Source organism: Cyprinodon tularosa, unplaced genomic scaffold (assembly GCF_016077235.1).
Source record: "Cyprinodon tularosa strain WSP-4 unplaced genomic scaffold, ASM1607723v1 ctg198, whole genome shotgun sequence".
Taxonomy (NCBI): Eukaryota; Metazoa; Chordata; class Actinopteri; order Cyprinodontiformes; family Cyprinodontidae; genus Cyprinodon; species Cyprinodon tularosa.
Genome location: NW_024038724.1, coordinates 269437 through 291487, shown reverse-complemented (window position 1 = coordinate 291487; position 22051 = coordinate 269437). Strand labels below are relative to the sequence as shown.

Below are 22051 nucleotides of genomic sequence, written 5' to 3'. Positions count from 1 at the left end.
TGCCCTGTACTCATAGAGTATAGTGCTTTTTGAAGTCAGGAGACTACACTTGACCAAAGTACTTTATACTACATTCACAAACACACACACTGATGATGGCAGATTCAAACTAGCCACAGCTGCCCTTGGGCTCACTGAAGGAGGTGAGGATGCTGTGCACAGGTCCCATCGGACCCTCTGACCACCTCAAAGGCCTCTTGAAAGCCAGAGCCCGGGCTTGAACAGATAACCCTCCGGTTACAGGGCAAACTCCTGCATCCGACTCTACTGTCATTACTTAGAATCTGATGTTAAAACTTAAAGGGAGAAAAATAAAGAAACCCCTTTACAGCCCATCCTCTGACTCCAAAGTGCTTAAGCCTGAAAGTTATCACCAAAAGACAAAACTTGGACCATGCATGGTTACATTTATTCCTCACATGCAAAAGGTACACTACAGAAATGAGAACCGGCACATACAATATAAGAGAAAAAAACTGTGACATTACAGAGGTGAAAATGGTGAACAAATGCCTCCTAAACACAGCAGATGAAGAAAGTTCAAATGAAGCTCGAGCTGTGATAAGTAATTATGAGGAGTCTTTGGATTTTTGCTGCTCTTGGATGTTCAGATAAATAATTTTTTCTGCACAGCTATGACTGAGAAAAGAACATCAATCTGCAACTGAACAGCCTTGACCGATGATGTTCACTAGAGGACTTCAGATTATATCAGCTGCATTGTTGCAATTGCAATTCTATAAAGCTTTTAAATGACCATTAGAACTCAACAAATGGTACCCAGTTAAATGCATTTTAGCTTTAATTGGATCAAAAATACACTTTAATGGCCACAGAAAAAAGACAAACCCTTTTGAATAATGCAACATGACTCACTGATTATTATCAGAGCTTTGGAGCATAAGCCTTTTCATGTCTATATACAACATCTACATATGTCTAAACATACAGGTTTTTCTTAAAGTGACAAATCCAGACAATTTGTCATGCCATCATTTTAAGTAAGACTTCTTAAATGCAAGTTGTTCTTAGGCAAACTCGTACACTTGCTCTTTTACAAAAATAAGTGCTTATCAGGCTGTTAGGCCCATTACATGCGAAGATATTGCATATATATATTTAGATATATATATATATATAAATACATTACATACCCATACAAGGAGGAATGAAACATTCAATGATTGAACGGGTTGTAACAGTCAAGGTATAGCAATGTATAATGCCTAGAAACTTTGTAAATGTATAAAAGCATCTGAAAGGATTGAAGGACAGATGAAACTGGGAAGAACAATGTTTGTACTATAGGCTTGATTTGTAAATGGTGGCAGGACTAACGTGATGATAACTATCCAAGGAAAGAAAATACACAAATAACTGTTTCATGTGCAAAAGTGCTTGTTCCTAAAAGATAGAAAAAAAAACCTATAACAGTCTAAAAGAAGGCAGAGTGTTGGGCTATTTACATTCTGGCATGCAGTTGTTGTCTCTTTTTTTTTTAAACTGGTAAACCAAATCATACGACGAGACAAAAAGAACCAATTTTTCTGTAACAAACTCTTGAATTTCGAGGGGATTTCTTTTTTTTTCCAATTGCTGGCGAAGCAGCTATAAGGACAGCTTTAACAAACTTAATAACACTTTGGATACAAACATCTTATAAAATCAATATCTTCTATTCAATAATACATTTCCATATTTCAAATATATTATTTCCTGTATAATGCTTCAAATGCAAGAGGATCATTTAGAATATATATGAAGATTAAACGAGCCATCTTAAGTTCATAGATTTTTCTTTGAAGGAGCCTGATAGAAAATCCATCATTTATCTGCTCTACATACACAAATCTTCACCTTCACATCCAAAAGTCCATTGTTCACAAAGGGAAAAACAAACATGTAGCCTCCTGTAATAATCACACAGATCTGCATTCAGTCCTTCCTTTTTCTTAAACTTGAACAATTCAATATGAAGATATTCTGTCAGGCAAATGTTACTGGGTTCTAATGCATGCATCTGTCAGTGATATATACTTTTATTTGCTTCTTTGTTTTTAGGCCGCTGTTCATGACTGGCCAACATTTTTTGCTACCTGAAGTTAATTTTGATGCTGTAACTTCTTGGCATAAAGTAGGGTACTCCATTTTTGTTTGAGCAGTCCTTTTTTCTTTGTTGCTTCTGTGGTTTGGCTTCGACGTAACATTTGCTCCTCCAGGTTGTTATTTTAAAGCTAGAAAAAGAACAAGATAGGGAAAAAAGGGACGAAGACGGTTAGGGTTAATAAAAAACACAAGTCAGCACAAACTATTTAAATGTTTTATGAGTTAGTGTGTTTATTATATATCACAACAAAATAATATTCCAAATTAGAGAGGTACGGTTCTACCACATGGTCTTATAATCTCTTAAAGTAATCTCGATATGTTTCATTCAGGCTCTCTGAGGATAATTTAATGTTACAATGTGTTGTGACATGTTAAATACATGGGAATATTTTTCACAGGTTTGATTTCATCATGAACTAATATGTGTAACCTGGAAATTGTATTGTGAGGTGACATGTAAAGACATACATTCCTTATGTGGAAATTAAATCATGTAGTAACGTGTTACAGATCATTTTGTAGAAACAACTGGGGAGCATCTTAACCTGCAGAAGAACCATCAGCAGTGGCGTCCCCCAGGGGTGTGTTCTCTCCCCACTCCATTTCTCTCTTTACACCAATGCACCATTATGGACAGAGCTGTAAAACTCCTGAAGCATCTTTTTTGGGTCTGATCCAGGATGGTGAGAAGCTCACATGTAGACACAAAGTGGATCAGCCGGTCCACTGGTGTTATCAGAACCATCTAGGGCTTAATCTGCTCATGACACTTTGAAATGATGGTGGACTCCTACAGAGCAAGCCTCAACTTTCTTCCACTCACCATCCTCAATAACACCGTGACTGTTTTAGGTCACTTCTTGTTCCTAGGACTCACCCTTTCTGTTATAATTAAGACTTTTTCTTAATTTCAGCACAACAGAGTGCTATTTGGTAAAATCAGCCCCTCAAATTACATTTTCCCAGGGTGCCGCTCTAATAAAAACTTAACAGTAGGAATATCCAGATCGACACCATGCATACTCAAATTTTTTAACCTTATCCATCTCTTTGGACAAAGAAAACTAATTACTATTAGATGAAATTGTACTGTAGTGTTTTAAATTTTGGCCAATCTGGTTAGGTTGAGTACCTGTGAAGTGAACTGAGGTATAGACGACAATGATGAGAACTCCCAGGAAAATGGAGACGATGCTCAGCAGACGAGCCAGTCGACCCAGCCTCCTGGCTCCATCTATATCCCCATTCTGGAGACTGTTTCTAGACTGGAACACACAAAGAAAAATTTAGAGATCAGGTGTTAATAACCAAAGGATAATGTTCAGTATTACTTTTTACACCAGATATTGCCAGTGCAAATGAGCTTTGAATCATCTCTGCACCTCTTTTTGCTCCTTTGAACAATCCTCTCCTTACCCTATTTGCCAGTTTAGTTGAAGTACGATCTCCTGGTACATAAGGCTTGGCACTGACCGTTCAACATTTGCATGCCTGCTTCTTTTGACCTGCTAAATTGTTTTAAGTTTATAGTTTCTTATGCGTAATCCAGGGAATGTTATATTTTACCTGCAGCTCCTTGACTGTTTCACATTACCGGTATTAATGAATTAGATCTCAATTATTTATGAACAAGCAGAAATGGCAGAAAAACAACAGGAGTGCTGAGCTGTTTATTTCTTCTGTCCTTTGAGTTAAAAAAAAAATGGCAATAAAAATGTATTCCCAGCTGCCATTGGCGAATTTTCTATTTCAAATGGGCAATTCCGGACTGATGGAGGATGGTGCATTGCAGAGCCATCTGAGAGCACATCAGTGAGGAAGAGCTGTATTTCATTTTTATGCAGTATGTATATCGCTTTATTTACCCCAAGTATCGGAAGACAGGGTGATTTATGTGTGTGCATGTGAGACATGATGAATGGGAAGCCTCAAGTCCTTGCAGTGTGGTTTCATTTGGGAGTCCTAAAACAGAAAAGCTTGCACAAGCAATTTCCCTGCCTTTCACTCCTTCTCATTTCATCTTCTACTAGTTTAATGTGCTTTACACTCACCTCAAGCAGGGATAACAGCTGGCTTATGTGAAGTCCTCTCTTAGCCATCTTTAGGAACTCCTCATTGAGGCTTAAATGCATTAAATCAGGAAGTAGGGCTCACCCTGACCTTCATCTTTATCAATTTCAAATGCAGTCTTGTAAGTCAATTTCCTCATTTAGATTAAGTGCCATTAAAACAATGGTTGAACAGAAATACATGTTTCATGGTTTCACTTTTATCATTTTATAAGAAGAAACATGTACTGTATTTGTTTTGTTCAGCATCAGTCATGATGTCTCTGTGCTGCAACCTATCCAGGTTGTACCCTTCCTCTGCCCATAGGCTGCTGGAGATAAGCACCAGCCCCATCGTGACCCTAACAGAATATGAAGGATGAATGGATGGATGCAAGACACTCAGTAATGTTAGATTTGTCTTTTCTCAGGGAAATGACACATAGGCCTGCAGAACTGAGATTGCCTCTGTGTTAGGATAGGTTTACACTGCAGAGGGACAGAGAGATAAAAGACCCCAATGATGTAGCCCCTGCAGGCCTTCTATAACTCCTGGATGAATGTGGGGCTTTTGACGAATTTGCTGGCAACCTAACATAAATCAAGGACAATGAAAGTGCTGACCAGAACATGCCTTCAACTATTGTCTCTAAAGTTTAAAGATTCTTTTTTTCCAACATGGTTTTAAATTATCCTGCCTACATAAATATACACAATCTATAACCAGCACGTTGTGTAAACACCTTTTAACTCAATTCCAGGTTTGCCTTATTAAGTTTCCGCCTTTATTAATAGTGAATTCGATGATCCTGCTGGAACTTTCTAAAATATGCTGATTAGTATTCTTTATATGAAGCGTGTGGTTTGCAGTTTTTATTGCGAAAAATTTAAACAATTTCCTGTATAGAGGAATAACTCAGGAGAAGCGTATAAAAAAATGACAGCATCATATGCACACCATGTCACAGTGATTTAACTGGTATTAACTGGGATTAACTGGTATGTTTTGGGTTTGTGCAAGTTCTTTGTTCTGATTTATTTTTATTTTTTACAAATGGGTACATGTTTCCCTCATGCACCTTCTGAAAATTAACAAGGTTCTTGGTAGTCTCATGATAGTGAGATGGCCATGTCCTCTTGCAGTAAAGCATCGCCAGATAATTGAAAAAAATTTTCAAGTTGGTAAAAGTTATTTTGTAGTCAAAAATTTTCAGCTTATTATGCCAAACTATCCTCTTTTGTGGTGTCCCAAATGTAAAATGTTAGTTGTATCTATTCAAAGAAAGTTATTCTTTTGTTTTCTCTCTGGATAATTTTAGCTTTAAAGCTACAGTGTGTAATTTTCAGCGACATCTAGCGGTCAGACTGCAGACCGCAGCAACATGAACATCTCCCCCCCACCGCTTCTCCCCCCCAACAGTACGGCGAGCGTTACGGGACAAAATGTCTTCCACGACGTCCACATCACCTACCTTCTCAAGTGATGAGGTTTGTTTACATAGATAATTTTACAGATAGTATTTCATTAGTCTGTGTAGGGTATAGATTTCATGTAGACTTAAGATAATAAATATACCCGTTATTTTTTCTACATCGTTGTGACGTTTTGGTGAGCTGCTTTGCATGGTGATATAAACAGACGAAGTAACTGTAGTCATTAGTTTAACAGCGAGATTGTGTTCGCTGGAAGAATATATATTCCCCGTTTACAGAGTCCAAGTCATTTTGGTGGCACGGGGGTTACAACGCGAGGGAGAGGGAGAGGACGAGGGCGAGGGCAGGGGGGCCGTGCAGCTAGGGCCAGGCGAGGGAGGGGTGCCAGCGGGGTGAGAGCAGAGGAGGAAAGGCTTGAAGATCTCCAAAGGAGCCGGAGAGAAGTAACCGAGGTATATATCCAGAAAATTATTTTACAGAAAATTACTGAATCATTACCTGTAAAACGTCAGGGACGTTGCTGAATAAGTATACTGGAGAGTAACAGCATCATCACGCAGCATGTTATTGTTTTAGACAGGTCTGAGCATCCTGTACCCCAAAAAACTAAAGTGATGTTAGACAATTGTGTGTGTAGGATTAATTACCTGTCCAAGAGAAAACTGGCAACTTGAGCGTCACTTTGAAAACCTTTTTCCTCCATCAGTGACTTCCATCGTGTAAATGCCGTGCCAATGTTGATCCGTGTTTTTTGTCGTTTCTTGTCACGCTTGCGTTTATTCTCGTCGTGTTTCCGCTTCTTAGATGATGGGGGTTCGGTGTCCGCCGCTTTTCGTTGTGATACAGAGTAGGCATGATCCTCCATTCGTCTGATGTTTGGCCACACAGTGACAAACAGTTTGCAAAGTCACTCACGCCTGCCGCCTTGTTCACCTTTCTTGTTACTGAGGCGCAGTATACCTGCTTCTTCTTCTTCTTTGGTTTCAGGCAGACTAAACGCTTCTCAAGCATAATACTGCCATCTACTGTTCAGTACCGTCTCAGTTCATCTCTCTCAACTTGCCGTAGTTATTTTCGAGCGTCATGGGAGATCTCGCAATCGCTAGTTTGTTGCCTCTGCGCTTGCCGTAGCGCAAAGATGTCAGCCTCCATGGCTGCGAGACCCGCTCCTATGTAATTATAAATAACGAATTCTAAGGCAACGCAAATATTATGTTTAAAAGGCTGAGCTCATAGGTGATGATAAATAACATAGTTATGTACGTATAATATATTAAATTTCTGACTTTATATGCCTGTAATTATTACACACTGTAGCTTTAATTGTCACGTTTTTATAACATGAAGTAATAAATGAATCAAACTAATCTATCATGTTTTCAATTCTTTTTTACATTATTACAGTTTGGCATTTTTAAAAGGACTGTGTACACTTACTTTGCAGAGACATGGCACATGCACACTCTGGTCTCTCACCTTCATGTCTGTGATGTTGAGCTATGGTAAAAAAATAAATAAAAAACACTCCCTCTAGAGCCTGTATCGATCCGGACACAGATCACAAAGGAGAGCAACATCAGCACCTTAAATCAATGCAAGGCCCTTTCAGAAAATGCTGTCTATTTGTCCTGCTTAGAGAGAAAACATCAATGAAATAAGGAAGATTTATGGGACAGTACAAATTTCCTTTGCATAAGGAAAAAAAAAACAAATGAGAAAATGCTTCAGTGAAGCTATTTTTGTTTAATCTTTGATTTAACTCATCGGGGTTACAACAGATTATATGATGTGTGTGGACTAACTGAATAATATCTTTATTGATTGGAACAAATGCACATCTTTTCATAAAGTGAAATCCTACCCTAAAAAGCCTTGATTTTACTCTGTGTCCTCACTAAGCACCCACACTCTGTTTATGCTCTCTCATGCATTCAGGCGAAGGAAGGTGGAGGCTGGTAAGGCAGTAAGTGCTCTGTTTTTTTATGTCTCTTGACATGAATAATGAAGGACTACCAGCAGCCGGGTGAAAAGGAGTACTGTACAAAAGAAGCCATTTTTCATGATATGACCATGTTTCTGGAATTATTTTAAATATTTTAACAAATGGAAAAAAAACATTTCAGGACTTAAATTTACTTATATGGAATATCATGCATATCTAAATAATATTTCAAAGGTTTAAAGAGATGGGATTTATGGGTAGGGCTTAGAGAGTAATCCATTCAGTAGATGGGCGAAGAAATGTTTTTTTTTTTTTTTTTTTATTAAGCACTTTTTTCTGGCTGTTTGAGGATTCAGAGTCTCTGAGCTGCCAACTTTTTTTTTGGGTTCTGCCTTTTTAAACCAGACTCAGCATTAAAGTTTTAAACTTCTTAACACGGTCAGATGATCAAATGTGTCAGAACCATGAAGCTACTCTTAAAGCTGCAGCTGTAAGATGCCTTGCAGCTGCTGGAAAAGCTTTATATGTTTACTTAGAAGAACAGATTTTTTTTTTTTTCTCACAATGAAGCTCTGGTAAAAGGTTTTCATTGGTGAAGATCCAGTAGATCTTTACACAATTATTTTGTTATATATTCAGACATACTGGCTTTAAACTGTTCAAACCTGTAGAGAAGTTAATTTTCAATCTATGAAAAAAAAATTCTACATCACCCAGACTTCAAATCTGTCTTTTTGTCTCTTTTTTTAAGATTGACGTGTCCTAAAAGTTTTATACCCTTCTTAATATCAATCTACATTGGAATTACAGAGCAAACCTTTCTATTTTTACAATTATTTTCCATAATTTATCTTTATCTAGATATAACAAACATGTTGGTAAAATTAAAAGATTACTAATCCTGTGCTGACTGTCAGCAACATGAGGCAATATAATACTGAAAGCCAGAGGGTGGTGCTAAAAAATATGATGAGCAAGATGAAAAAGAACAAAAGTTGCTTTTAAGATATATGGCGAAGAGAGACCTAGGGTGTGTCTGAACGTCTGTCTGAACCCCTAAACCCCTCAGTCACTATATAGAGCAGGAACTATATAGCAGACTTTATAGTGAGATCAGTTAACTTACCGTTTGGACAAATGATCATTACTTTTCGCTCCTCGTTGGTCACGTGACTTCCTGTACAGTGCCTGCGCCATCTTTTTTATTTGTTGCCACTATCGCTACCAGACAGCTGGACAAAGTCACAACAATGCATTTTGGGATATATCTGCCCGTCTAGTGACCATTGATGAACACCACTTTTCAAGGTATATTGTGGTAAATTTCGAGTCCACTACTTCTCATCCACTAGACGTTTGGACACTGATTTAAAATGGTGTAACCACTATTTAGTGATTAGGGGGAACATTTGGACACAGCCATGGTGTACTAGTGTTAATAACGTCTCTCTCAGGGAAAAAACACAACTTTATCGATGTTTTAAAAAGAGTTTTTCCAGCTCTTGTTTTCTTTTCCTCTTTAAAGTAGACAATCCTCAAGGCAGCCTATTATTTTACAACTAAGCCAAGTATAGTTTAAAGGGGCACCTGTTTCTCAGCAAAATCTGAGCAGCCATGTCTACAGATGCAGGGAGGTGTATCAAGGCATAAAACATTGATCCCAGTCTCTCTTTGCATACTAATGGTCACATTGTGTGCCCTTTAAAAGAAGTCCTGTCCTTTCTTAGCATTTTAGTAGCAGCTGAAGACTTTTTTCCCTGGTGAAACCATCTCTCTGATGGTCATTGGGTGTTAGACGTTGAACATCGGTTCATCAGTAGGCCAAATTTTACTTATTCCTAATTTAAACCATATGATGACACTATGCAGCTTGTTCTCTGGGACCCAGAGATTGGTAACATGGAAGAAACTTATTTGGGTCCCCCGGTAAATTCTGGGTTTTCTCAGTGGACTCCTGTAAGAGGGACATGCCCTAAAACCGTCCATTTAAAGATAGATTAATGGATTTATAGTATCATCCTTAGATATTTTGTTGAAACCTAGATTATCATCGACCCTAAGAAACCGTCTGTTAAGCCTTATAGAAGCAGCCATCACAAAACCCTGATATCAATCCTATAGGACATGAATGGACAGGACTGCAAAAGTGTCTGATGAGACCTGCCTCCAATCCTGACTCCTTTTTACTGGTTTTGTCTCAAGGAAGGATTCAAAATTTTAGCTTAAGTAGAGTGAAAATTGTAGCAGAATACCCAAAATTATTTTCTAAAGTCATAAACTTTTGATATTCTACCAAATTCTTACTAGCATGTATGTACAGTTCTCAACTAACCTTATTATCCTGTTTTAACTGCATTTTTTTTGTGGTAGATGAGAATATAATCATCACACAATGTAGCCAAAAGCAAAAACAACCCAAACTGTTGGCACATTTGTCTTCTTGCTTCGTAGAACTCAACAACTGTATCCAACACTGCATTGCAAAGCTTGCGTTTGGCAACTACTAATAGGAAGCCATTTACCGCCTCACATATACATATGCACAATCACAACTTTCCTCTTATGTAACATATGCAAGTCCATATTTTACCATCAGATCTGCAGAGCATGCAATAATGCTGCTGCAGTTTGGACATTTACATTACTGGGATGGGCTCGTCTGGGCTGTAAAAAAATATCACCTCTCTCTCTCCAATCCCGGTAATTGACTGCGGATCAGCCACGTTTAGCTTTCTGCCCCAGTGCATTTTTAAGGAATCTAGGGGGTAATTATAGAGTGACCATCATTTACATTTCTTGCCTTTCACTTTCTTTCAGAATAAGAAAAAAATACTGTCATTTCAGCACATGGTTTGTTTTCTGTGGCTTCATTCCATATAAATTCTGTAATGCAGTGCTATAACTAATGCAAACGTGGTGTTTAGGGTTTATTGCAAATAAATGCACCTTACCTAATTGGAGCCGCATCATTATGCTCACTCCTGTTATTTAGGGTAACTAAGCAACCAAAAGTGCTGGTGCATATTCATGTTGATAACCCAGTTTTCCTGGAAATGAACTATATATGATGAACTTTGCAGAAGACTAAAATTCCAATAACCAGGAAGGTTCGAAAAAGAGACCCAGGGAATGAATGAGATAACATCTATGCAGATATTATTGGAGATAACATGCAGATGCATTTTCTCTCAGATGTTAGTCTATCACAATGCAACATATAGAAAATCTATGCACAGTCACCTAAGTGCAATTTAGAGATGCTGATTAACCTCTTCTGCTTTTGGGATGTGAGAGGAAGCCAGAGTACCTGGAGAGAGACCATGCATGCACGGGGAGAACATGCAAACTCCATGCACAAAGAAGTCTGGGGATCAAACCCAGGACATTTTGGCTTCAAGGGAACAATCCTACAGCTACGCCACCATACAGCCCCTTTATGAAAAATGATTTGGGTTGTAAACATTGTTTGGAACGTGTCAGTGGAGTAATTGTTCCCCTCAGCTAAGAGTATCAACCTTATACACCATTCAGGTCTTCTGTTTCTAGTCTACTCTGCATCATCAGGATTAAAACCAAAAAGTAATGAGAAGAATTTAGATTTTATGTTTGATAAAGCTGGAAAGCGGCTTTAAGTCTGCAGTTTTTATGAAGTCAAGGTGAAAACCCTTGTTTGTTTAGAGTCTTCTCTGACTGTTCTATGGAAACTTTCAACTAATTCCATATTAATTTCATATTGGTTTTACTTTGCTTTCCTTTATCATGTGACTGAAATGTATTTTTTAATGCTTTCTTTTTCTTTTGTTGTTATCATGGAAAACACTTTAATTTCCTTGTGACTAAAATATGCAATACTAAAAAACTTACTTTAGTACTGTAACTTTTTCTATCAATTATTTTCTTGTAGGTGAATGAATATAAGAGAGCAGATATAGACTTGTTAGAAAATGTTTAGTCATCAAGGACATGGAGTTAAAATGTATTTTAGGATTTTGATTGCTTGTTTAAACTGCACTTTTTAGAACAGTGTGATTATACAACAACAACCTTGCTTGAATGTTCCTTAGCAGGTGGCCTCTTGACAACCTGTTTTTAGTTTAATGAGCAATGTCCTCATAATTCTTGCTTTATATCGGGGCATTCCACTTGACAAAATTATAAGAGCTGACTTATGCTGTTAGCTATTCGAGGCGTGAAATAAGTAGAATCACCAATCTCTAGGGTCGGGGTTTGGGTTTTAGGAAGGCTGTTCTAGAAGCTTAATGTTTTCCTGTTTTAGCCATAATCAGTTTTGATGTCCAAGGGATTAAAACCTATGGAACAAACAGATCTATCAGTTTCCACTGTCTTAGCCAAACTGCCCATTTCAAACAGAGGGAAATCACTTTCGATGTTAAAGAACTCTGGATCCACATTAAACCTGCAGGAGAACCACTACCTGTGACTGAGCACAGTGTCACTGCAGCACGGGCTGAAAATGGTGACTGAGAAAGATTGTTGCAGCAAAATCTGCTCCTTCAAGCTCAGCGGAGGTTTATTGGCAACCCAGCCTTGACATTATGCAGATCTAGACCTCGTCAGTTTATGTCACCAGAGATGGTGTACGGATCTGCACCAGGACAGTAAACAGAGTGCAAGTTCTGTTTCAGCTCTTTAATGCAGGGCAGGTAGATAATGTTTACTTTCTGACACATACTGACCCACATATTTATTTCACAAGCACCTACTGTAAGTATTTTAGAAACACTTTAACTAAAACACAACCCTGGTTCTTAAAGTTTCCATAGAAAGCCTGGACCAATACTCATGGTGTTAGAAAGAACCATCTGCTGAGAGACCACAGGAAAGATCCACCATCCCTGTTTTGTGTTTTGTCTTTCCTCCAAATATCACAATAATGATTGGGGTAACAGTATTTCCTTTTAGTTTCACCAAACTATGGGAAATTTCTCTCAAAGTGAGGGTATTTATCCCAGAGTGCATTTATGAGCTCTAATCTGGCTCTGTTAAAGCTTCTGGATTAATGGCTTCTTCCTCACTGGGGCTTGATAACCCCTGACAGCATTGTTACCAAATCTAGAATTATAATGGTTTTTCATCAGAAGTGTCTGCTACACCTCATCCATGAGTATTTTAGAGCTTCGTGGTGATCAGGCCTTATAAGGCGACATCATGCGGTATTATTAGCCACATCACTGTTTATTTGGTCACAATGAATGCTCTGACTCTATTACACTCATCCGGCATCACTGCAACATCCCAGTCGGCTTTTCTAATCAAGTGATAGGGACTACTTTATGGCCATTTGCTGTTTCTCTCACACCCATCTGCCCTTGCAGCCAGAGATGTTTTGATCTTCCTTCGAAGGCCCATATCCCCTTTCTCATACCCTCAGGAAAGAGAGAGGATGCTGATGGCAGCCACAGAGCCAGGGAACTGCAGCAATCTGCCCTCTGCAGAGAAACCAAATTGACTTCTCTCGCCATCTATCGAGTTAGTGGGCAGCTCCAGTTTCTTCCTTCTCCAGTTTTCCTCCTTCTGTCCTCTGTCAGAGCATCTCCTTTTGAATACCTGTGAAGACTTGTGGGTGTCAGTAGGTCTGTGATGATGGCTTGGGGAAATACATGCTGCCTTGTGGATAATACCTAATATGGCCTTAGCGTATAGTGGCCACAGGAGTGACATTAAGGAACTAATGGGTTTCCTTCATTGATCTTGCTTTGGTCTTCCATGGATAAGAATCTGGCTTTTACAAAGGTATGAGAAGTAAAAACAAAGATATAATTTAAGGGCTTCAAATAAAGACATGAGAGAATTACAACTGATATTGCTGTACCACTTTTTTGTTTTTTAGAAAACGTCTTCAATGTAAAGCCAAACTTTCTGCAGTTTTAGATACTCAATAGCTGTTTAGTCTCAGGATAGCCAAGTGTAAAGCAGCTGGCTTATAATCCTTCCATCCATCCATCCATCCATCCATCCATCCATCCATCCATCCATCCATCCATCCATCCATCCATCCATCCATCCATCCATCCATCCATCCATCCATCCATCCATCCATCCATCCATCCATCCATCCTTCCATCCATCCATCCATCCATCCATCCATCCATCCATGTATGATTGGTGCTAATATCAAATATCATATCAATTCAAGCTGCAATATCTTTATCATATAGGAGATTTTAAAGTTTTATCCGGACAAATAAATAACGAGATGCATAAAATATGGAAATAATACTGATTCTTTTGAAAGGTACATCTGCTGATAAACACCCTACAACAGCATCTTGCATGGATTTCCAGCCAAGGCAGAGAAAGGTTTGAGGAAAGGAAAATATTACAAATATATAATAATAATAAACTAGTAATAACTAGAGGAGAGTCTGAAGTCATGCTATTGAGTATCATTTCATTTGATGCATTTAACTTAATAATTGTAACAAGCACCATGATACTGTAGATAAACCGTGCGAAACAAAGAAATAAAGGCGTGTCAGAAGCAGAAAGTCCCTGATCATCCTGGGACCAAATATGCAAAGGATCGGATGACTGTCACATAAAGCATCTTATAAAACCTTAGGTGCAGCACTAGAGAATATAGAAATTACTCCCTCGTCTCTCTGCATTACATCTCTAGTGAAGGATTGGCTGACACAGAAATATTCCTTCATAGTAACAATGAATCTAAAAGGAGTGAGAGTTACAAGAAAAATGGGATAATTAAAATATATTATGAGAGAAAAATACATTGTTTATCTAGGTAAGGTGTTCTACAATATGTGTCCCACATCCTGACACATGATTTAAAGGTATAGAGGAAGATCTTTTATTTCCGGGTGGATCATCTAAATAATTGGTCCTCCTAACTGTCATAGTGGTGATATGTTAATGTAAGGCTGTCCTACGAGGTCGTCCCAAGTTAGCTATCTAAATGTTATTTAATCCTTTATTTATAGTGGAAACAGTTGTAATGTTTTGTACATTTAGATGTCAAAATCCTGCAAACATCAAATGGCAGATTTATGAAGCACTTACCATAACAAAGGAGCATTTTCTCAAATCAATGATCAGATCAGCCTAATCTTACCCCACTGTTCAAAGTCGACAAACCAACAACTTTATTTTTGATATGAATAAATACAGTAGATACATTTAGAAGTGTTTATTGGTGCAGAGCCTACTTTTCCTTCAGCTTTAAAAAGCCTTTTAAAAATTTAAACAATTTATGTCGTTTTCAATTATAAATCAGGGAGCTAGAATAGTGATTTAAGAATTACATTTAACTTAACTTTTATATACTCTTTTTAGACCTCAGCAGAACTTAATTACAATATAGGGGGGAATCCCAAGGTCATTGTTACTTTACTGTTGTATAATCGAACACAGCCATCTTCATCAGAGCTGATTGATCTGTTTAAATTAAAAAGAGATAAATTTTCTGCTGAAATACTGTAAAATAAATGTTCTCCTCATCTATGCTAAGGACTAGGCCACACATATGAATGGAAGTCAATGAAAAGTCCCCATAACACGGGGAAACACCACACAGGAGTGATTTTCCCAATTGCTCTCTAAACGGAGGGAGGCCACACCAGAGCCTTCATCAAACCTGATAGGCACTCGCTCACAGTGCTATATAATGTGTACAATGAGGGGCCATTCCAGAAAAGGTTAGGATGGAGAGCAGCCCTGTGACCCCCAACCAAGCCCAGCATACCTCCAGTCTAAACAATCCACAACACGAGTTACCACAAAGACAATACCGGGCCTGGGCAGGCAGCCCCATATCAGCCACTCCCACGGTGCCATTAGAGGCCCCAGGCAACCCTCGCATCCTGAGTCCCTGCTGGACCAATATAGGAGCAACAGTTTGTGTCTGTGGTGAGTACAGATGTGAAAAGTGCATCAAATTCAGCAGGTTACTGCAGGAATGTATGAGACCCCACCTCATAGCCTCATAGTCTTCCTCACCTCAACCCAGACACCCTGAACTAATTCAAACTGGGGCTAGTTATTACAATGGGGGATGGGTTATTATGGATAACACCCTGTAAAGCTATTTTAGCTAGTCTCTATCCATTCTTAAATAGTTTAACCAGAGCCAAGGTTAAACTTTCCAGACATTTTATCTTCTGAACAGCAGTTGCTACCAATATAAGTTTAACATTCGTCAGGAAAAATCTTTACAGGCCACATGTAGCAGTAGTTTTGAAAAGCTAATTTAAAAAATATCAATGCTTACTGCCTTATCAGAGTCAGATGTCTTTGCATAAAGGGAGCACAAACAACATGACAAAAGCATTTAATCTAAATTAAGTTGAGAATAAAAAGGCCCTGGAATTTTCATGTTTGTTTCAGATCCTTTAAGCTGACTAATAAAATGTATATTGAGGAATTTAAATGTATATAAATTGGTGTACTAATTTCATTATTTGTAATTAATCTCTTGTATGTGTGCATGCTTTATTAAATTTTAACAAACTCTGCTCTATTTGAAAATGGCAATTTCAATACACTTATCTTTCGAAACAATGGCCTCAGGGCTAATGTTCACAGACAGTTTGGCAGATAAGCCTGAATTAAAGGCAACCTCTGATGCATGGTGCATCAGGTATCATGGTATGGGGATAGTGTCTATTTACTATAACCCTTCTATCACTGCAAACTTAAAAAAATCAAAATAGTCATGGTTCTAAGGAAGTTAACTTAGAGTTAGTGTTTCAACAGGACAACAACTAACACAACTTAATCTGTCGCATGTTAGTCTCAGATCATTAACATCGACCTTATACTGTAAACCAGGGGTCTTCAATGTTTTTCAGGCCAAGGACCCCCAAACTGATGTGTCTGTTTAAAACACATTGTTTACACACAATTTTACAACTCTCCCCGGGGCGGAGCTAGATGGGGGGCCAAGGGTGGCCATGGCCACCTTTAGCCAACCATCCCCCCCCAATAATCAAGTGGAATATTCAAAACATTCTAAATTTTCATATATTACTTACTATTTTTCATATATTCACAATTACTTGACAACAAAAACGCTGAGGTTAATTATGCACATCAATATACTAACATTAAAGATGGTAAATACAGGATTCCTGCTCTTTTCAGAACTAGATTTTGTGTTTTATGGGGTAAAGAGAAAATGATGTGTCTCTGCATTCATCTAGGAGTCTTTAGTGAAATCATAGATAAATAACAATTTTAATAAAAAACTATTTACTAATCAATTAATGTAGATATTAGTGCTTGTAAATATCAATTTTATGCAGGATGATTATTGATAAAAGTAGGTAAGTAATGACATTGGAAAAGATGTTCACCCCAGAACTCAAACCTGAAAGAATTTTATCCACTTTACCTTTTATCTAAAAAGCATGGATGTTTATTGTTAGCAAAGGCTGTTGGAAAGTATAGTTTGTTAGAAAATATTGATTTTTTTGCTCGTTCGTTTTCCTGTTGGAACAGTGCATATTGACCCTGAGGTTCTGCTGCCTATCCATTTTCAGCCACCCCTCAGTGTACACTGGTTATCGCCCGGCCACCCTTATAAAAATGTTCTGGCTACGCCTCTGACTGTCCCACAGTGACTGTCCTGTACTCCCCAAGTGGATGGGTTAAATGTAAAGGTAAATTTATCCAATGTGAGATCAACAAAGTTCAATTATTATTACTATTAGTAAATGCAAACTTAACGTAACCTACCAGGTGCTTCCATATCACTTCATTTGGATGTTTTCTTGTAGTTTTTATCATGGGCGGCTCTAGACGGGGGCCAACAGGGGCCAGAGCCCTGTAGATCATGTCCTGGCCCATAATACTCAAAGAAATTCTAATGATCATATGCGTTGGAACAGACATGGTTACTGAAAGGTTCTTTGGATCTATTTCATATTTTTTTCTTTACAAATTCTGTTTTACTAATTATCTAAAAGCAATAAGGCGATAGCTTCAGTGATATTGAGATATGATCCCAGTTTTCACTTGCTATCTGATTTTTTCAAAACAAATAAAAAATACTCTAATTTTTACAGTAGAATTTATCAGTTTTTCTTGAGTTCTAATTCAGATTTTATAGAAAACTGTAATTATATATATATATATATATATATATATATATATATATATATATATATATATATATATATGTGTGTGTGTGTGTGTATATATATATATATATATATATATATGTGTGTGTGTGTGTGTGTGTGTGTGTGTGTGTGTGTGTGTGTGTGTGTGTGTATATATATATATATATATATATATATATATATGTGTGTGTGTGTGTGTGTGTGTGTGTGTGTGTGTGTGTGTGTGTGTGTGTATATATATATATATATATATATATATATATATATATATTAGTGCTGTCAAAATTATCGCGTTATTATCGCGTTAACGCAAGGCCATTTTAACGGCGATAATTTTTTTAACGTGAGATTAACGCTATGTGGTTTTATGGTACAATTTTCCAAGTACATCCCGCTGCAGCCTGCGGAAAGGCGGGGCTATTTCCCCCAGTCTATGCATTTCTCATAGGCTTCGAGAGCGGAGCTCCTCAAGGGAAAAAGACGCTCATACACTGGGTAGCGCTAGTGCCTTTTCTTTAAGCCCCACCACCAACAAACAAGTTGAGTGTCTGGTAACTAGTAGCAACCTGAAATACGCTGAGAAAACAGAATACTGAGGTGAAAGGGAATCTGCTACGGCACTCTTGCTGTCTGTGTACGCCACAAGTCGGTATCGTGTGTGTGTGTGGGTGGGTGTGTCTGTGTGTGGGTGGGTGAGTGTGTGTGTGTTCTCATTTTTGTTAAGAGGCTGAAAAGTAACTTTCTAGAGCATAGACTACCTCCATCTAGTGATGTCGGTCTATTGATTTTGATGTATTGATTGAAAATTGTTCATTATTATCTTGGTTAATTAACATCTAATGTTAACTGTACTACATTTTATAGCAGTAGGGTAAAATGCTTGTCTTTGTTCAAAAGACTGCATTAACTGTAAAGACTGTCTTTTACATCAGCCTGTTTTCAGGGCCTTTTTTTGGCTACATATTTGTTATTTTTTGCTACATGCCTCCCCATCTTCTTGCCATATGTTTCTATGGCATAAATCGATGTCTGTGACCTGTTTTCATTTTAAAAAAAGAACATTGGCACAAACCTAGCCTGTATGTATTTTTTGTATCTCATCGAGAGTATTTAAATGATTTTCAATCAGAAAAAAAATTTGCGATTAAAATGCGATTAATCGCGAGTTAACTCAGGCATTGATGGGATTAATCGCGATTAAAAAAATTTAATCGATTGACAGCACTAATATATATATATATATAAACCTGAAAATGTTAGAACTTTAAATTTAAATCATATATTATGTATATTTTACTGTTTATATATATATATATTTTGAAACTGTTTTTCAATGCTGCACTTTTAAAAAAATGAAATTTTCCCGGGAGCTGTCCTAAAAGAAATTTCTTTTTGTTTTACAGTTGTGTAAACAAAATGACAAATAAATCTGTCTAAGTCTAATAAGACAGAGAATGTTAATTAAACCTTGAATAGAAATGTCACTTCATACAGCTATCTTAATATTTTTGAATCCCTTGTCCTGTTTTTTTATTTTTATTTCATGCTTTTCTGTGCCCCCCAAATGAAACATGCTGGCCCCCTCCTGGCCCCCTGGTACATTTGGTCTAGAACCGCCACTGGTTTTTATTGATAAATAAATCCTTACTCACCATAACTGAGTACACCAGTGCTACAATACTGACGGGCCAAACTGGGCAGAAGCAGGACAGGATGACCAGGATGAGGTAATCCTTGGGCTTCGGGGTCTCCGGGACGGTGGCGTTCCCGGTGGAGGAGCGGCTCAGGCTGGCCCTGGATGGAGACAGGTGGCCGGCGGCGGACAGCTGCCCGACGGAGCCCGACCTCAGACCGACGCTGTGGCCGTTCTGATCTGCCTCCAGGGCCTTATCGGGGGGCACAGTGAAGGAGGTGGACATTTTCATCCCGTTCCCTCCGGGCTCGGTGGTCACCGTCAGGAGTTTCTCCGTCTCCTGGAAGTCCGCGGGCGGAGCGCCTCCTCCTCCTCCATCAGCGCCAAGGTTGGACTTCTGGAAGTCGGTGTCGGTGTTGATGGCCATCATCCACTCTCGGTTATATCAAGAAATGCCACAAAAATTCAACAAAAAGTGCAGATCAGACCGGAAGCTTATTTTGCAACAGAGTGTCTCCACATTCCTTAATGGAAATTTAGTTTTTATAATTATTCTTTTAGATGTCAATTAACTTTAAAGTAAGAATTCCTCCTGCAGTGAATAAATTAGTTTTTCTTGATGAGCTCAGATTTGAAGGAGCCAGAACAAATAAAGTCAATTAGAAGAAAGCAAATGATGAATCCTCCTAAGTCAGCTTCCTTCTCCTTCATTAGCATTTATTGTTTGAATCATTTCCAAAAAGCATCAGATCAGAAACCCTCCTCTCTTCTGATGAATCCACCTATCCCACTTTGATCCAGACGCACCACGGTGCTTTAAAGAGTATCTGGATTTAAAAAATCGTATTTAAGTATTTTCCTTTTCTTTCTCACAAATGAAAAAGAGAAAAAGCTGAGCTTTTTTTTTTTTTTCAAAGCAGACAGAGTCCCTATCCCCTCCTTTCTCCTCGCTGTCTCTCAACGCCGCAGAGGCACTGTACTCTACTTGGGACCATGTCAGCTTTGCACTTCTATCCAACGGCTTCCGGTGGATGATCTCAAAATAAAATAACGATTTTCACCCCCATATAGATAAAAAAATACATTAAAATTAAATTGTCATATAGTCCATAATTCATTATTTATGGACTAAAATCAGCAATAAGTCCCTGAGTCTTAGACATGTTCCTAAAAGAAATGTTAAAATTAGTTGTAAAAACACAGCCTATTAAAGGACATGAACGATGTTCTTAAAATAAACGGAATCGACAAAAATATTTTAATCTGACAAACTCACATGAACAGAAAAGAAAATTAGTAGAAATTTATTCCTACTGTTACTTTGTCTTTGGCGCTCAGACCTCGGCAGGAAACATAGCGCTTAATTTTGATAAATATGCATAAACAGGAGCAAAGAATAGGGCTGTTTCCCTCTCAGGCCTGAAACTGGTGGTGGAGTGGAGATAGATGAAGTTGGTCAGTCTGTAGACTGCTGAGCTTTATGGGGAGATCCAGTGGACTGCGTGAGCTGATACTAGAGCTTCACTCAGGGACCTGGAAGATGGAAGTCCAGTTTGGATGACAGAACCTCATGATGAGCAAGCATGAAGCGACAGTGGAGAGGAAAAACTCCCTGTTGGGAAGCAACCTCTGGCAGAACCAGGCTCAACATGGCGGTCTTCTGCTGGACCGGTTAAGATGAGACAGGGAACGCAGTTAGAGTCCGGGAGGAATGACACTCTGATGAAGCTTTAGCTATAGTGGAGGAGGGGCTGGAGGTGGATTGAAATGGTGTCATCTGAATGAAGTCACAGCGCATCCGCCGCCTGCACACAGGAGCAGACAAGTGCGTATCGGAGGCCTTTTAAGATGAACTTTGGATGCTGATTGGCTTTCGTGGAGGTGTGGTTCAAAGCTGATTATTGTTTATAAGAGATAAGTCTTGTCATATAATCTATTCAGTGAAATTTGTGAAAATGAAATTAAAATGTATATTTTTGGATAACGTCCTGCAGAAACAACATAAATAAGCTAACAAATTAACTATACAAATAAAATATTTTTCAATAATACTATTTATGTTTAAATGATGATGGGAGTTTTTCATGCTGTATCAGAGGCATAGCCAGATATTTTTTATAATGGTGGCAATAACCATCGTACACTGAGGGGTGGCCAAAAGCAGATAGGCGCCAGGACCTCAGGGTCAATCTACACTGTTCCAACAGGAAAATTAACGAGCAAAACATCCATATTTTCTAAATAAAGACGAACTATACTTTCCTACAGCCTTTGCTTACAAGTAGATGCATATATTTAAACATCCGTGCGTTCTAAATAAAAGGTATAATGGATAAAATTCTTTCAGTTTTGAGATATGGGGCATAAATCTTTTCCATCATCATTACTTACTTACATGTATCAATAAACATTCTGCATAAAACTGATATTTACTGATAAGTTTTTATTAAAATTGTTGTTTATCTATGTTTCACTGAAGACTCCCTGATGCACATTTTCTCTTTACCCCATTTAAAAACAAAATCTAGTTCTGAAAAGAGCATGAAATCTGTATTTATCATCTTTGATGTTAGTATATTGATGTGTATAATTAACCACAAAAAATTTAAATGTTTTGAAAATTCCACTAGAGAGTATCACTGCTGCCACCATCTGTAATAGAGAGAAAAAACGGTAGAGGTGGCCAATAATTGGGTAAGGGTGGCCATGACCACCCCTGGCCCCCCTTCTAGACCGCGCTGTGCCGTATTCATTTACTAATACTATAAATTATTAGACTTAGACAGAT

General features: G+C 38.1%; 1 protein-coding gene across 1 annotated transcript; it reads right to left on the bottom strand.

Annotated features, from left to right (window-relative positions):
- Nucleotides 1–387: 387 nt before the first annotated feature.
- On the bottom strand, nucleotides 388–20243 carry trarg1a (trafficking regulator of GLUT4 (SLC2A4) 1a). The gene is made up of 3 exons (XM_038284018.1): nucleotides 19283–20243; nucleotides 3242–3374; nucleotides 388–2234 (listed from the first exon to the last, which is right to left on the bottom strand). The coding sequence occupies exons 1-3, from the start codon at nucleotides 19691–19693 to the stop codon at nucleotides 2224–2226; spliced, it is 555 nt and encodes a 184-aa protein (XP_038139946.1). The 5' UTR covers nucleotides 19694–20243; the 3' UTR covers nucleotides 388–2223.
- Nucleotides 20244–22051: the final 1808 nt, after the last annotated feature.